Source organism: Ochotona curzoniae, unplaced genomic scaffold, assembly GCF_017591425.1.
Source record: "Ochotona curzoniae isolate NIBS_2020 unplaced genomic scaffold, NIBS_Ocur_1.0 contig_2321, whole genome shotgun sequence".
NCBI classification, from domain to species: Eukaryota; Metazoa; Chordata; class Mammalia; order Lagomorpha; family Ochotonidae; genus Ochotona; species Ochotona curzoniae.
In genome coordinates this window covers 23,973,427-23,990,650 of record NW_024465421.1, presented here as the reverse complement: position 1 = coordinate 23,990,650, position 17,224 = coordinate 23,973,427, and the positions used below count along the sequence as shown (strand labels likewise).

General features: G+C 58.5%; 1 protein-coding gene across 1 annotated transcript in view; it reads left to right on the top strand.

Annotated features, from left to right (window-relative positions):
- The window catches only part of LOC121151778 (protein cramped-like), a 33,705-nt gene that overhangs the window by 2,347 nt on the left and 14,134 nt on the right, over positions 1 to 17,224 (top strand). The window contains exons 3-6 of the mRNA XM_040973578.1: positions 4,815 to 5,008; positions 8,606 to 8,759; positions 11,064 to 11,147; positions 14,434 to 14,482. Coding sequence (XP_040829512.1) covers positions 4,815 to 5,008; positions 8,606 to 8,759; positions 11,064 to 11,147; positions 14,434 to 14,482 — 481 coding nt within the window. The remainder of the gene's footprint in view (positions 1 to 4,814; positions 5,009 to 8,605; positions 8,760 to 11,063; positions 11,148 to 14,433; positions 14,483 to 17,224) is intronic.

The window sequence follows — 17,224 nt, the reverse complement described above, 5'->3', positions numbered from 1 at the left end:
TTCTCTTCCGTGTGTGTGAAGAAGCCCCGTGGCAGCTGGGTAGGGCCGCTCAGCTTCCCTCTGCTCAGCTTGCAGGTCCCGGCCCCGTGGCCTTGGGGCTCGGGAGCAGGCTAGAACGGATGGCCCTGACGGCGTTGGGTAGGTCCGTGTGTAGTGTGATTCTAGAAGCTCGGTGTGCCCTGCGGGGGCTGTGGCCGAGGCTGCCTGTGCGCCAGGCCCCCTGCCTCTCCCTGCGCTGTGCAATGGGCGCAGATATGCTGCGCAGGACATCTGTGGGCCTGCTCGCCTCTGTGACTCGGGATGCTCCAAGGCCGACCTCGGACTCAGACCACATCCACAAGAACGTGGTTGGGAGGAGGGACCCCACTGCGCCACCTGGCCACCTCACCCTGTGGCTGGCTGTGGCAGAGAAGGCCGCCTCCTGGAGCCTCCCTGTTCTTCCAGAGTGGAGGTAACACACACGTTACCTGTCGCCGTGTGGGCTGCCTGTGAGTTCCTGGTGGAATCTGTCTTTGGAATCTTGGGACCGCCCTGGGAGCAGGTGGGAACCAGCAGCGGGTCTCTGCCCGCCCGGAACAGCCGCTGCTCAGTGTTCCCTGGCATGCTGGTCTGCAGGGCCCGTCCTCGGGCTGAGAGCTCGGGGCCAGGATTGGCCTGTGTGAAGGAGCTTGCACTGGTGTGTTCTGGAGAGCACCCCGGAGGGAGACTGCTGAAGTGGCCAGAACTCTGCTGGCCTGCTGCGTGGCCCTGGTACTGGGAGAGCTCAGGCGGGGCGTGTCCAGAAGGCTGCCCACTTCTGTTCAGTCTCACCATGTGCTCTTCTGGATGGGAAATTTACCAGGTTGTCATGCCCACAGGCTGCCCAGACTCACTCTGCAGCTGACCTCCACACCTGGGCTATTCCTGGGTGTTATGGTCATGCTGTGCCAGAGCTGTCAGATGGGGCGGGAGGGCACAACGAGGCAGGGATACGCCATCGCCTGTGCGATGCAGTGGACAATGCGAGGTGACAGTCAGGCTGGGGTCCTGCTGAATGGCCCAGACAGTTCCCTGTGCTCAGGGTCAGCAGAGCTGTGACCCTGGCCACTTGGGGCGACTGTACAGATGGGCCTTGCTGCATGCCTGAGGAGGAGGGTGTGCCTGCAGGCGGATGGCGGGGCCTGCTTTCCCTTCGGTGGCTTCTGGGAACCGTAGTGCAGTGTGCCTTACCGCGGATGCTGCAAGACATGAGGACACAGCAAACACAAGTGGCTTCAGGGGGCAGTCACGGCCTGAGCCTTTCCTCAGGTCCCAGTGAGCACAGCCCGGCCTCTGGGGGCCGGACCTCTGGCAGGCATAGCCCGCGGATGTGAATGGCATCTTCTTGGCAGTATCGGATTGGAGGGGCCTCCCTGCCTTGTGGGCCGAGCAGCAGCGCTGGGGGCAGGCTGACGGGCTGCGGCTTTGGGGTTTGATTTGTTGTAGGCAGCCTTGCTGGAGGAGGTGTTCCCTCCCTCACAGCTGGGCGCAGGATACCCCAGGGACACCTCTGTCTCCGCCGGGGAGTGCAGGGAACGGAGGGGCCAGCGTGGGTCCCAGAGTATTTCCCTGTGATGGGGTGTGGCACAGTGCATCCTGGAGAGGCTCACGTGATCACCACAGACGGCCCCTGCCGGGGACAAGCCAGGCACCTCCTCGGGGCCTGTCCTCGGTGGCTCCTGGCCTTGGCCTCCATGGCCTGCGTGGATGGTTCCAGCTTGGGGAGCTCATGGTGCTGAGCAGGTGGTGATGGCGTGCTCGGCATCTCACCGAGGGCAGGTCGCTCCAGAGCCGACTCCCTCGTTAGCTGTGGTGTGGAGGCCCTGACGGCCTTGGCACCCCGTGTTGACTGTGCAGGCTGTGCTTCCGCCCCGAGAGGCGGGGGTTATGTTGTCCTCCCGTATAGGCTATTGTGTGAGGTGTGGGCATCCTGGTCAACCAGGGATTGGCACTGGTGGTGAAAGCAGGTGGTCGGCACTGTGTGTGGGTGAGGTGAGGCACCCTGAGGCCTCCCCAGTCCAAGCTGTGCCGAGTCCCCACCTTGTGGGGCCTGGTGCCGGGGCTGGGCAAGGGAGAGAGCCTGTGTTCTGACCCGGGGAGCTCACTGCTGGGGTGCTGCTCCCGTGCGTGTCTCTGCAGGTTTCTTGACTAGGAGCCCCAGGAAGCTGCAGCTGAGTCTGGTCCCCGCCTCGCTCTCACTGCATTCCTGCCTCCGGAGAAAGTCCTCATGGCCTGGAAGTCCTGTTTGCCCTCTTGTCTTTCCGCCAGCCCTGATTGACCACTTGCTTCTCTTGTCGCCCTCGCGTCCTTAGTCTCTGTTTTAGACTGACCGTTTGCAGGTGAATCCACCTGCGGCCCTCTGCATCCTCTGGTTCATTCAGCACAAAGCCTCCGTCTTTGTGCTCAGAAGTCTGAGATTCCGTCCACCAGGGAAGTCTCGAGGGTTCTTGCAGATCCGGAACCACATCTGGCAGGAGTTACCTGGCCGTTGGCTCGTCTTTCAGAGCTGTTTTGGAAAGGCCAAGTTCATGGCATGGTGGGTGGTGCGCCAGCCTGCCCAGCTGTCCCTGTAGCTGCCCCTGGTGGCTCCCCCAGTGCAGGCACGCTGCCCTCCAGCTCTCCTTCAGGGTTTGTTCTCCAGGTCTTGGGTTACCAGAGCTGTGATCCCCCGAGACCCACAGAATTCAACAAGACGTCTGGACTTTGGGCCTTCAGCAGCACTCGCGCGGCTTCCTGGTGTGCCCTGGGACTGGGGAAAAAGTTGAGGCAGTGTTGCTAGGACACCGAGCAAGTCCTGTGCGGCGCAGGGGCCGCCTTCCTCCAGCGACCGGGTGTGTGGAATTAGAGCCTGAAGAACTGGCCGCCCTGCAGTGTAACAGTTGTGTTCAGAGTGGCACTGAAACCCTCTCCAGTTGGCAGCAAAAGCTTCTGTGACCCCCAGGGAGTAGAACAGACTTGGTCTCTCATGGGAGGCATCTGGGACACCCCCGCTTGGGGCACTCGGGCGGCTGGCTGGGTGCTTCCCTGAGCGAAGCTGCTTTGCGTGCACAGTGGCATGGCGCAGCTTCAGGACTGTGGGTGTCAGCCACTCAGGGACACTGTCCACATGTCACCCTTGTCCACCAGGAACCTGGCCAGTAGGATCAAGAAACTGGGTTTTAGTTTGCAAAATTTCAGTTCATATTTAGATATAAATAGTTCCATGCAGTCAGTGACAACCGGTTTGGGGTGCAATTCTGGAATGACTGCTCCACTGAACGCACCTTTCTGTGAGTTCGGTGTTGTGGCTCGTCTGCCGATGTGCAGAGCGCCTGCTCTGATGGCGGATTTCCGGAGAGCCGTCCACCGAGTCCTTGCAACCTGCCGGGCAGCGCCTCGAGACTCCTTCCTGTTGGAGAGCAGCAGGCTGACCATAGTGGCCAGAAGGCACGGTCTCTCGCTCGCCAGCCGGGGCAGCAGCTCCAGCCCAGGTCTGAGCGGTTTCTGCAGAGCGCAGCTCTCTCCCCCACCACCATGAAAGTGCAGTGTGGTGACAGGGGCCACGGCGTATAGCTGCACAGCCCAGCGAGCTGCCTCTGTCCCGTGTAAGGCAGGGGCGAGGGTAGCCCCTTGGTGGGCTCTTGTTTTGTTAAGATGTGTTTATTTTTATTGGAAAGTCATATTTACAGAAAGGAGACAGAAATATCTTCTGACTGCTGGTTCACTCCACAAGTGGCCGCAACGGCCAGAGCTGAGCCGACCCGAAGCCAGGAGCCTCTTCCAGGGTTCTCGCGTGGGCACAGGGTCCCAAGGCTTTGGGCCGTCCTCGACTGCTTTCCTAGGTCACAGGCAGGGAGCTGGAAGGGAAGCGGGGCTGCCGGGATTAGAACAGGCACCCGTAGGGGATCCCGGCATGTGCAAGGCGAGGCTGCCATGCCTGCCCAGCTCTTAGGGCTCTTTTCCCAGAGGCAGTCTTTGCGGGAGCATGTGGATTAAGAGAGTTGGTTTGTTTCTTTGTTTTTGGTTTCTGTCATCGTCAACCGACCGTACTGGCCTGCAGGGCCTGTGGTGACAGACCTCTGTCCAGGGGCCACCAGGAAGTGTGTCTGGATGGAAAAGCCCTTGGCTAGCTCGTTAGGGAAGCATTTTAACAGTAATGCACATTTGCTTTTCTTTGGTTTGCTTCTGTGGTCTTAGCTCCCTGTAGAGTGTTCCAGAATTGGGAGGTGTCCGGGTTGTGTGGCCCTGCAGCACCGTGAAAGATGGTGGTGACAACAGAGGTGCTGGGCATGGCAGGGGAGCAGGAGGGGCCTTTGCCCCTCCCCCTTTGGTTCCTGTGCTGTGCCCAGTGCTCTGTCCACAGCTGCCACGCTGGGCATCGCTGGGCTTCCATAGGGTTGTCGTCAGCCCGTGTGTCCCAGGAAGGACTCTGCCTGAAGTGGGAGAAGCGTGAGGGGATCTGGTAGGAGTGAGAAACGAGGGCTCAGCTCTCCGATGAGGCTGTGCGTGTTCTGACCTGCTTCATGCGCATGTGACGTCGTCACGACTTTTTAACGTTCAGCTTGCTTATTCAAAAAGAGACTGTTTCCTTCAAATCCTGGGGCGAAGGCCTGGTGAGCAGCGTGCGTGGAGGGGATAGGATCTCAGCCCGGCAGGGATAGTGCGTGAGGTGCTGGGTTCCTTGTGTGGTCCTCCTGGAAGTGTCACTGGCACGTGGTCTTGGACACTGAGCCCTTTTCCATCTCCCTGCCCCGTTCTGCCTCGCCTGACACCCTAGCTTGCAAAAACAGCTCACTGTGTGGTCCTTTCTCTCCAAGGAGCCGAAGGTGGCGGGTCGGCATCTGGAAATGTGGCTGGGGTTGCCCCCAGTGCCCCTGCTGGGGGCTCACGCTCCTCCTCCCGGAACTTGGGATCGTCAGGTGCCGAGAAGGAAGAAGGCAAAAAGGTGCGGCGACAGTGGGAGTCGTGGAGCACAGAGGACAAGAACACCTTCTTTGAGGGGCTGTACGAGGTGAGCTGGGAGGGTGAGGGGCGGCTCCTGGGGGGCTGTACGAGGTGAGGGTGACGGGGCGGCTCCTGGGGGGCTGTAGGAGGTGAGGGTGACGGGGCGGCTCCTGGGGGGCTGTTGGAGGTGAGGGTGACGGGGCGGCTCCTGGGGGGCTGTAGGAGGTGAGGGAGACAGGGCGGCTCCTGGGGGGCTGTTGGAGGTGAGCTGGGAGGGTGAGGGGCGGCTCCTGGGGGGCTGTTGGAGGTGAGGGTGAGGGGCGGCTCCTGGGGGGCTGTTGGAGGTGAGGGTGAGGGGCGGCTCCTGGGGGGCTGTAGGAGGTGAGCTGGGAGGGTGAGGGGCGGCTCCTGGGGGGCTGTAGGAGGTGAGCTGCTCACTCTGTGTCTGTTGGTCCTGGCCGCGTGGCTCTGAGATGAGCAGGTTCAGCCTGGAGCCTTGGTGGTGGGGGCCTCACCCCTGACTTTGATCTCTGTCCACCTGGTGACCCTCAGGCTGCTGCTGAGGGCTTATGGGGATGTTTGTGTTGTCTTCCAAGGCCTTTTCCTCACTGAGGTCTGGCCTCTGCTCACCTTTTGGAGGTATGTGTGCCCACACCGAGAGTGGTCAGGGGCTTCCCGTGTCCATCAGCGCCAGCTAAACCCAAGAATTCCTGCCGAGCAGTAACGAAACAGTGTGGGGGTGCAGGCACGCTGCGCTGGAAGAGGACAGGTCCATGCCGGCCTTTTCTGCTGTCAGCTTTGAGATGGCTGGACGGGCTTCACCACCCCCCTCTTAACTATTTATTTTATTTATTTGAAGGGTGGGCGGAGTTAGAGTGAGAAAGAGAGATATCTTCCATCTTCTGCTCCTTTACTCCCCGAGTGGCTGCTGTGGCTTGGGGCTGGGCCAGACCAAAGGCACGAACCAGGAGCTGCTTCCTGGTCTCCCACGTGGGCGCCGGGCCCAGACACTTGAGCCGTCGTTCAGAGCTTTCCTAGCTGCGTTAACTAGGAGCTGGATGGGGAGTGGAGCTGGGATTTGAACCGGTATCCATGTGGGCCCGTGCTGTCACAGGTGGTGCCTTAGTTAGCTATGCTGCAAGTCTGGCCCGGTGAGCAGGCTTTAATGCACTTCAGTGCAGTTCCCTGGTGTTTCACGAGCCTCTAGCGCGTTAGTTGATTTTGAAGCCTAATAATAATTGTTCTTGAGATGTAGGCAACTTCTGGCCTGTGTGTCTGCTTCCTGTTTTGAGGAATGGTGTTAGTGGAACCCAGGCCTGCTCCTTCGTTTGTGGCGGATTGGGAATGGCAGCATAGCTGAGCGGCCCACAGGGCCCGCACCACAATGGCTGGAGCTGAGCCAATTTGAAGCCAGGAGCCAGGAACTCTTCCGGGTCTCTCACGCGGGTGCAGGGTCCCAAGGCTTTGGGCCGTCCTCGTCTGCTTTCCCAGGCCACAGGCAGGGAGCTGGATGGGGCGGGGGGGGGGGGGGGGGCACCAGGACATGAACTGGCACCCATATGGGATCTCAGCGCATAGGCTAGGATTTGGTCACTAGGCCATAGCTCAGGGCCTTTTTTTTAAGAAGTAAATTCTTTTTAGAAAACAAATTAACAGGAAAGATTTACACATTTACTTGAACACAGTGCAGGCACTGGCTCCCCTCTGGAATGTGCACCCCACAGGCAGTGGCTTAACTCACACCACACCCTCCTTCCTTGTTGGTTTTTGTTTTTTTTTCCCCCACAAGGTTTATTTATTTGTTTGAAAGGCAGAGTTACATAGAAAAATCTTGTGTCTGCTGGCTCACTCCTAAAAGAGCTTTGGTGGTCAAGACTGGGCCGGTGGCAGAGGCCGGGCGGCAGAGGCCGGGCCGGCGGCAGAGGCTGGGCCGGCGGCAGAGGCTGGGCGCAGAGGTTTGTTTGTAGAGCTCCCATGTGGGCCGTCTTGCTGCTGTTGCAGGCGCTTTGGCAGGAGCTGAATTGGAGGTGAAGCAACTGGCTTAAAACAGCGCTGTAAAGACGGTTAAGGTGCTAGGCTACAGCACCTGCATCCCTAACCTGACTCCCCAGCGTTGTAATCGTCTTCCGTTTCAGTGTTGCTTCTGAACAAAGCCAACCACTAGCCTGGATGCTGGCGTCCTTAGAGGTGTCCGCTGTCTTGTCCGTTTTCAATATACAGTTCCGCTGTCTCACCTCCGGCCCTGTGGGCAGGAGCCTGTGCTGGGTGCCTACTCTCCACTGTGTCCCTGATGCTGCCCTCGCAGCCTTGTAACTCCCGCTCCAGGAAAAAGTGATTAATTCCTCAAAGTTGTGGAGGAGCCAAGAGTAGATTGCCAGCACTTGCGAAGGACCTTTTTGTATCGTAACAGTTGTGGAGGGGCTATGTGGAGTTTAGGGTTCACCCTTAGGGCGTTGTCCCACCCTAATCACCTCCCACAGGGTCCACCTCCTGGTACCATTGACAGAACATGTGAGGGACCCCGTTTCCAGCCAGCTTTTAATGGGGTTGTGGCATTGTTGGCCTTTTTTCTTTAAGATTGATTTATTTTTGGGCCCGGCGCGGTGGCGCAGTGGTTAAGGTCCTCGCCTTGCACGCCCGGGATCCCATATGGGCGCCGGCTCTAATCCCGGCAGCCCCGCTTCCCTTCCAGCTCCCTGCCTGTGGCCTGGGAAAGCAGTTGAGGACGGCCCAAAGCTTTGGGACCCTGCACCTGCGTGGGAGACCCGGAAGAGGCTCCTGGCTTCGGATCGGCATAGTATCGGCCGTTGCGCTTACTTGGGGAGTGAATCATCGGACGGAAGATCTTCCTCTCTGTCTCTCCTCTCTGTATATCCGCCTTTCCAATAAAAAAAAAATAATAAAAAATTTTAGATTTATTTATTTTTATTGGGAAGTCAGATTTACAGAGAAAGATCTTCCATCCACTGGATCACTCACCAAGCAGCCACGATGGCCAGAGCTGAGCTGATCCAAAGCCAGGAGCCATGAACCTCTTCCTGTGTTTCCCATGCGGGTGCAGGGTCCCAAGGCTTTGACCGTCCTTGACTACTTTCCCAGGGAGCTGGATGGGAAGTGGGTTGGCCGGGATTAGAACTGGCTCCCATATGGGATCCCACTGCATGCAAGGTCAAGTCTGTAGCCACTAGGCTGCTGCACCGGGCCCCAGATAAGTGGACCTTAAGGATAGCGTTTGGTTCCCACGGTCTGGAGGCTGGGAAGTCGAGGACTGGGCTCCAGCAGGTGCAACTTCCTGCTTCCCAGGCAAGCCTGGTTCCTGTGTGTCCCCACACAGGTGTGTCCTTGTGGCTCAGTGCTGCTGGCAAGGCCTTGAGGCTGAGGGCCTGGATCCTGCTGCAGACACAGGGCCTCGTTTGCCTGATCACCTGGGACTGTGGCGTGTGACCCCCGAGGGCCCACCTCTGCTGCATCCTGGACCCCACGGGTTACGTAGTGTAGCGTCAGTGTCTAGCCGGGTCTGTGCAGCTTCTTTGGCGATGTGGGGTCGGGAGGAAGTTTGCTGGCGTGTCACAGGCTCCCTTTCTGCTCTGTAGGTGGGTGGACATTGCAGGGAGAGCCACGCTGTGCTGACACCCACCCTGCTAATGTGCTCATTCACTTCCAGCACGGGAAGGACTTCGAGGCGATTCAGAACAACATCGCCCTGAAGTACAAGAAGAAGGGCAAGCCCGCCAGCATGGTGAAGAACAAGGAGCAGGTCCGGCACTTCTACTACCGCACGTGGCACAAGATCACCAAGTACATCGACTTCGGCAACGGTGAGGCCTGCTCGGGGCGGGCAGCGGAGGGGCCTGCTGCTCGGGGCGGGCAGCGGAGGGGCAGGCTTCCGCCCGAACGCCCAGCGGAGCCTGTCCCACCTGCAGCCGTTCAGTGGTTTGCCTGGAGACGGGAGCGTGCTGTGCTGCAGCTTTCCTGTCCCTGCTCCCCTGAGGCGTGTCTGCTGTAACCCCAGTGGTTCCGGGCGTGCATGGCTCCAGCTCCCTGCTCTGGCCCCCAGCCTGTGGCCACCGTGAGTGCGAGTCCAGCTGCAGATGCTAGAACTGAAATGCTGGCCCAGTTAGGGACACAGAGCGACCGCTGCAGAGCCTGGTGCTAGAGTGGTGGCTGTTCCCCCAGGGGCTTTGACTAGCACCCGTGCTGGAGTCCGTCTTTGCATGGTCTATCTTGAGACCTGTGATCGAGGCACCTCCAGGTGCACTCCTGCAAAGGGCGCCCTCGAGCCAGCGTCTGAACTCGGGAAGTTTTGCTGTCCTGAGCCTCATGTGCGGAGCCACCACCAAGGAGGCACTTGTGTCTCTCCTCTTTCAAACCCACCTTCTCTTCAGATCAGGCTATTCTGCCTGGGACACCTGCAGCTGTCTCACTGTGGGTCCCGTGCCCGTGGCTGCCTCCTTGTCCCTGCTGTTCTCGCCATATCCTCCACATTGACCATCAGAGTGAATCCTGCCACACACCCTCCCCTCCCCTACAGAAGCAGAAGTACCCGTCTCAAGGATGCCTTAGAAATGGGCTGTCATTCTCTGCTTGGGGATTGGTCCAAAGCTCCTTGGGTCGTTGGCGTTTGGTGTCTGAACCCCAAGTGATGTGAACTTCCTGCTGCACATCAGCCTCACTCTGCCCCAAGGTAGCTGACCTTACATTCGTTGAGCGGCTCCTCTTCAGCACAGGCTGGAGTTCACTGTCAGTGTCAGGCTGTAGCGAGCATGCCCCCACGCATCAGGGCAGGGTCTGGGCTCTGGCATCTTTCCCATTTTCTTGTTGTGATTTGAGAAAGTATGCTGTGACAGCAGGTCATCCAGTGTGGCTGGTCTCTCTCTGTCCCCAGGACCCCTGGAGTGCCTCGGGCTGCTCCCTGCTGTGGCATGGTGGCACGCTGTGTGCTGTGCTGTCCCATCTGTAGTTGTGTCATTGATGAATAGGAGCAGAGTGTGGGCTAGCTGCCGGCGAGGACCCTGGGGCCAGTCCCGCCTTGTCTCTGCCCATCGATCCTGAGGAGGCATGGTGTCTGTTTCCATCTGGCAGTGGGTGATAGATCCACTCTGACCCTGGGTGTAGATCCACGGTCACCTCTTCTGGTGTCTGCTGTTGTCCTAAGTGTTGTTTTAGGAACTTGCGTGGGTATGGATGCATGGGAGCATGCCTAGCGGAGCGCAGGGCCGTCTGCCAGTCCTGGAGTCTCACAGCTGAGTGGTGTCGGTCACGTGGATGGAAGCCATGTAGGCTGTTTGGCCCTGGGAGCGGTCCTCGCACCCCTGGAGCCCTCACCTTGGGTCACATGCAGCACCTGCTCCTCTGCGGATGGGCGCACGCTCCCTGCTCTCATTCTTATAAACTAGCAGTGGAGAGGTGGGGGGAACCTGGGCCTGAGAGGGCTGCTAGGACACAGGTGACCCTGTCTACTCCGTGGCGCCTGGGCTCTGCTCTTTGAGGCTGCAGTCTGCCTCATGGGATCAGATGACAGCAGTAGTACTGTCAGCACACGAGGCCCCAAGGTCGTCTGCTGTGTCCCGGGGCTCATTGCAGTGCCCAGGATGGCCCCTGATGGGCCCTGCTGTGTCTGCACAGCCTGTCGCCCACAGCAGCCACTCCGGGTGTCTCGGCTGGTTTGTTCCCAAGTAAAGCTGAGGCTGCTAGGGGAGGCAGGCATGCCTGGGAGGGACCCTGCTACTGGGCCCTGAGTTCCATGGTGGGGGTCTTCCTTGTCAGTCTGGGAAGACACAGGTGGGCTGGGAAGGGAAGCCTCCCTAGTTCCAGGATGCTAGCTGCACCCGTGCCTGGCAAGCTCAAGTGGGCATGGTGCCCTCCTGCTCCTTGCTGGGACGCATGTGTCCGGAGGCATCTGCTTGCCTTATGCACACACACCCCATTTCTCTTTGACTTTGAGAATCGCCCATTCTTCTGTACTCCCAGGCCAGGTTTGTCCGAGGCCTCAGTGAAACTGGGGAGGGCCTAAGCCAACACCAGGCAGCTTACCCAGGCCTGCTGGGTGAGCACCTGGGCACTGCGCTGTGGCCAGGGCTGTGTAGGTGCTCTGCTTGAGGCCGTCTCCCTCTGTGCTGCAGTGTTCTCCCGAGGCCTGAAGAAGTCGTCCCAGGAGCTGTACGGCCTCATCTGCTACGGCGAGCTGCGGAAGAAGATCGGCGGCTGTGAGTGTCCCTCCCGGCCCTGTGACTTGGGGTGGCTGCTCTTTCCCCTCTGACCCTGGAGGTGATGAGCCAGTGACCACCATGCACTTCCAGCTCAGTCACCGCTGGCCACCATCTGTGTGCTCTCTGCCCTTCCCTCCCGCAGGACGCACACACGTCCACACCCATGTACCTGCTGCTTTCCCACTCTAGCCTTTAGCTGCACCCTTTGGTTCTTCACATGACCTTGAAGCTGTCCCTTGCGTGGCTGTAATACCTCACCAGCTGAGGATGGGACCTGTGTGTGACCATGGGCTCCTGGGCTCACAGACCCAGAGCAGGGCACTGTCTTTGGAAGCATCTGGCCCCTCCCTTGCCAGCACTGGGTGGGGACACCCCCGCCCTGGGGCCTGTGCCAGGGCATCCTGTGTGGCCCAGGGGCCACGGCTGGTTGGCTGACCACTCGCTCTCCCTCTGCGTCTGCCCTTCATGCCGCCCGGATGAAGGCAGGCCGCTGTCAACCTGACACTGTGACTATCACACCCTGAGACACACCTCCGCCCTGCCCAGCATCCCCACCTCTGGGGCGGGTGCTGGATGCTGCCCTCCTCCTGAGTCTCCCTGCTTGGCTGTGCCATCCCTACAGCTTCAGGTGCCGCGTGGGTGTTGGTTGCTCCCTCTAGTCCCTGTGACCCTGTGACTGCCCTGTGGTGTCAGCTGTCAGCCTCCATGCCTCCCCCAATCCATCTCATGGCCACTCTCCTTGGACAGGAGTAAGCAGCTGGTGTCACCCCGCTGCTCAGGCTGTCCTGGGAGCCAGGGCTTCTTCCCTGGCTGCCTGGCCTTCCCCTGCTATGGCCTTCCCTCGGGGGGGCTTGAGTTGATATTTGTTTGTTTGCTTTTTAAGATTCATGTATTTGTTTTGAAAAAGTTAGAGGGAACACCAGAGAGAGGTCCTGCCGTCTGCTGGTTAACTCCCCAGATGGCTGCAGTGGCTGCTTTGGGCCAGGTACTGCATTCTGGTCTCCCACGTGGGTGCAAGGTCCCAGGCACTTACGGCAGCCTCTGCTGTTTCTCACAGGCCATGAGTAGGAACCTGGTGTGGAATGGAGCATCCAGGACTTGAATAGGTTGCCGTATGGGATGCTGACTCTGTAGGCTGTGGCTGTTCCCGTTACACCACAATGCTGATCTCTCGCAGTGGCTTCTGGTCTTGGCAGTCTGTGGGGTGCCTGCTTCCCATGGCACAGTGCTGGGTCTGCCTCCAATGTCTCCAAGCCCACATTAGTGTCTGGGCTCCTGTGATCCCTGCTCCGTGACGTTGGGTGACTCACCCCAGAATGCCACTAGCCTCCCGAGGTCCTAGAGCTCCGCCTTTCTGGTCGCGCCCCGCTCTCTCAGTGTTGCCTGCTTCTGTCCTTTGGCATTGCTGCGTGTGCCACATGTGCAGCTCTTGGCACCTGAAGCCACAGCTATGTCAGTCATGTGCCTTGTTCGCTTGTCGCCCGTGTCTTGCTGTGTGCCTGTGGGTGTGCATCTCTGCTCTGCCTGGCCGCTGTGCCTGTGGGGGGGGCACTGAACTGCCTGGCTGCTGTGCCTGTGTGGGGGGCACTGAACTACCTGGCAACTGTGACTGAGAGGAGGGCACTGAACTGCCTGGCAACTGTGGCAGTGAAGTCTCCCGAGTCGTGGACGAGGTCTGCTCTTGCCCTTGCACGTGGGCTGCCTGTGTCAGACACCGTCAGCTTTTCTGCGGGGTGATGTCATTCCTGCTAGCAAAAGCGTTTGAGGCTCCTCCAGTTTGATGGAAAAGATGTGCTCAGGGCTCTTTGCTGGGCATGTGACTGGCTTGCCGTGCACTTGGCCTCTGCCCGTGCCACTGGGGCACAGCAGCAGTGGGGTGCTAGTGCAGGGCCAGTTTTACATGGCTCTCCCCAGTGCTCGCTGCCTGTCCTTCCTTGCTGGTGCAGAAGCTAGCCTTGAGCTCCAGGCGCAGCCTGCTGCGGTGGTGTGCCTGCTGCCCTCGGCCAGGACGTCCCAGGCAGCTGCCCCTCGTGCCGCCCTCCATGCCTTTCCCACACACCGCTGGTTTCCCATCGCTCCTGAGATGAAGGCAGAAAGGGCCATGTGTCACGCAAGGCTTGCACGATGTGATGTGCCCACAGGCCTCCCTCTGTGCACCCTTCCAGGCGCCGCTGTCCCTGCCATCCCTCCCTCAGATCCCGGGGTGAGCGTGGCAGATTCCCCCATCCCCGCTAGGCGGGGCTCTGCCCCTTCCTGTGAGCGGCTCCACGTCCACTATCATTGTCTGGTTCTTTGCTGAAATCCCTTTCCATCTTCCAGTTGCACTAGCTATGGATTCTTGTTATGTTTCTTTTCTTAAGATTTAGTTTATTTTTCATTGGAAAGGCAGATATACTGAGAGGAGAGACAGAGACAAACATTTTCCATCCACTGGTTCACTCCCCAAGTGGCCGCAACGGCCAGAGCTGAGCTGTTCTGAAGCCAGGAGCCCCCTCCGGGTCTCCCACACGGGTGCAGGGTCCCAAGGCTTTGGGCCGTCCTCGTCTGCTTTCCCAGGCCTCAGGCAGGGAGCTGGGTGGGAAGCGGAGCTACCAGGATATGAATAGGTTCCCATATGGGATCCCGGCAGATATAAGTTGAGGATTTAGTCACCAGGCTGCTGCACCAGGCCCTGTTTTATTCTGTAATGTCATCTTTGCATCTTTGCTGAATGTCCAGCCCAGGTTTGGCAGGTTTCAGCAGCGTTCGTGGCCTGTGCTACGCTCCTAGTGGCTAGTTAGTCCCTGCCCCTGCATGCGAGTTGCAGTGTCTGTCTCCGGCCTGTGTGCTTGCTGCTTGGTTTTGTTTCCTTCAAAGTTTTTTTCTTTTTCTTTTTTTTTTTTTTTCCAAACTTTGAGAAATTTGGAATGAGTGCCCAGACACCCATCCCTCTGTTGTCTTCCTGACTGTCGGTTGTCCATGACCCTCCTGCAGCTCAGCATCTCCATCAGCAGTGAGAACGGCAGGGAGCTGGACGGCGTGACAGTGTCTGGCTGTCATTCCGGGGTGCTGGGTCCACAGCCAGGCCCCTGAGGCACACAGGCCAGGGTTCTGTGTGGGGAGCTGGGGCGTGCACGTGGGTAGGCTGCTGGCCTGATTGCTGGTGAGGGACTCGCTGCACCTGTGGAGGTTTCCCTCTGGGTCAGCTTGATCCCTTAGCAGCCATCCTCGGTGTATGTGATCCGCTGGGTAGGACGGCGCTGCTGGCGGAGCCTAGTCTCACGTGTTTGTTTTCTGTCTGAAGGTATGGATGACAAGAATGCAACAAAGTTGAATGAACTCATTCAGGTCGGGTAAGTGAGTTTGCCAGGCTTTGTTTGTAAAATGTTATTTATTAAAGAAACGGCAAGTGAACAAGTGTGTGCATGCTTTTATCTGCTGGTTCACTCTACAAATGCCCATGACACAACCCCACAACCTGTGCAACTATATCATAAAACAAAATAAAGAACGTTTATAAAAAGTGCCCGTGACAGCTGGAGTTGATGAAGTGGGAGTAGGAGCTGATGCAGGGCCCCAGCTCCTTGAGCTGCCATCGCTGCCTGCCAGCCTCTGCCCTGGCAGGAGCGCAGCGGCCATGGCCTGTGGCCGGCCTGACCGCTAGGACAGACGCCTGCACTGAGCGCTGCTGGCTCTTGGCCTGCTGCAGCTGGAAGCATAGACGCTGACGTGGGTGCGCCTTTCTCCATGAAGACCCTCCGAGCTGGACCTCGGTGTCCGCTCAGTAGTCGGTCAGTCCTGCAGGAGCTGTCAGCCTGATGGAGCTGCACGCTGCCGGAGTCCACTCAGGCTATCTTCTGCCGGGGGCGCTGACCTGTGACTGTGACCTTGACATTCTGAAAAGACCCCAGACTGTGCGCTTCACATCCTCCACCCCCTGGCATCCACGAGGCCTGTCCTCCTGCTGGTCCAGTCTCCAGCCCCCCACCCCTGCTCCTCCTCATCGCACTTCTGCCAGGCCTCAGCAGCCAGTAACACCAGCTGCCAGGGCACCTGGCCTGGGCAGTGTCTGGATCCTCTCCACCCTGTTGCTTGGACCCTAAACTGGTCCCCAGTTCTTGCTGTTTGCCACCTTTCTGCCAAGCTCCCCGGTGCTGCTCAGCCCCATGCCCTGCCTGTTTCAGTTCTTCTGGGTAACACTGCAGGTGTTAGTCCTGTGCTTCACCTGCATGTTGCTTTCTAAATCCCACTAAAGCCTGGCCCCTCCCCGGTGGCTGCACTGGCCCTTAGCTTTTGCAGCAGCAGCAAACTCCTGCTCGCTGAGCCCTGCGCGTTTGACCTGCCTTACTCAGACCCCTCGCGTGCCCTCTCCTAAAAGCCGCTCCTGACCCTCTGCCCCCAGGACAGCCTTCCTGGTCTCCTCTGTCTGCAGGATGTTGTCACCTCCTCTCTGTCACTTGGCTTTCCTTCTCTCCTCCAGAGACCCGAGGTCAAACCTTGGGAACTCTTGGTGGACACCTGCCCAGCGCTGCTGTGTGCTTTTTCCTGTTTCCATCATGAGCGTCTTTCGGAGGTTCCTGAAGCTGTAGCTGAGCCAGACCCCATACAGCTAAGTCATATGGTTTGCTGCTTAGGAAGGAGCCAGGATTGCTGACCAGGTCCCCGCGGGAGGGCACTTGCTGTCTTCTGAATGCAGTAGAACTTCCCGTAGTGGGTCTGGGGTCCAGGTGGAGGCTGTCGGACGAGGAGTCTGCAGCAGCAGGCTGTGGGCTGGCCGCCAGGCCGGGGCTTGGTTCACACTGACACAGCAACTGTGCTGTGGGATTTTTTATCTTTGTACTCAGAAGAATATGGAAGATTCCTGTGCAGCATTTCGCTCCCCAGATGCCTGCATCAGCCGAGGCTGGGTCAGGTTGAAGCGTGGAAGTGAGCGTGCTCTCTGGTTATCCCACAAGAGTGCCGAGGGCTCAAGTCCTGCAGCCGTCGCAGGCAGGAAGCTGACCTTGGGAGTTGGGCTAGGCATTGAGCCCAGTCACTGCAGGATGGGACATGGGTATCTAGACATTGCCAGACCAATCACCACCCCAGATCCCGGACTGTTAGTTGAGCAGAAAAGGAAAGGAATGGTTGTAGAGAACAATATAAACTACAGGGCAGTCTGATTCTGTTGACACCGTAATGCCAAAATTAGAGCCATTCCTTTAAAAAAATTATTTAAAAGGTAAACACAGAAACATTTTTTATTAATGTATTTATTTAGGGGAGTGCATATGTACAGAGTGAGTGACAGAAAGATCTTCGTCCTCTGGTTCACCCTGACATGGTTGTAATGGCTGCAGCTCAGCAGATCCCAGGTTCTGTTCCAGGGGATAGATGTCCTACGTGGGTGCAGGGTCCCAAGGTTGAGCCGTTCTTCACTGCTTTCCTAGGACACGAACCAGCAGCGGTATTGGATGCTGGCACTTGCACGTAGAGGATTAGCCGGTTGGGCCATTACACTGGCCTCAACGCAGGAGTCTTCTGTCCAGCAGTCCACTCCTGAAGCCTGCAGCAGCCACAGCAGGGCCCAGGCCAGAGCCAGGACCCTGGAGCTCAGTCCAGGTCTCCCACACGGACGGCAAGGATCCACGTTTGTGGACTCCCCAAGGTGCCAGCAGTAAACTGGATCAGGAACTGTGTTATGGGGTGCTGGTATCCTGACCACTGCCCCAAAGCTGTTTCTTCTTTTTGGATTTATTTTTATTACAAAGTCAGATACACAGAGAGGAGGAGACAGAGAGAGGAAGATCTTCCGTCCAGTGGTTCATTCCCCACGTTGCTGTGCCGATCAGGAGCCAGGAACCTCCTCCAGGTCTCCCACACGGGTGCAGGGTCCCAAGGCTTTGGGCCGTCCTTGACTGCTTTCCCAGGCCACAAGCAGGGAGCTGGATGGGAAGTGCGGCTGCCGGGATTAGAACCGGCGCCCATATGGGATCCCGGGGTGTTTGGGGTGTTTAAGGCAAGGACTTTAGCCGCTAGGCCACATCGCTGGGCCCAAAGCTGTTTCTTCTTAGAATGGGATCCCAGCTGTGTTTCCTGCGATATGGGAATGGTAG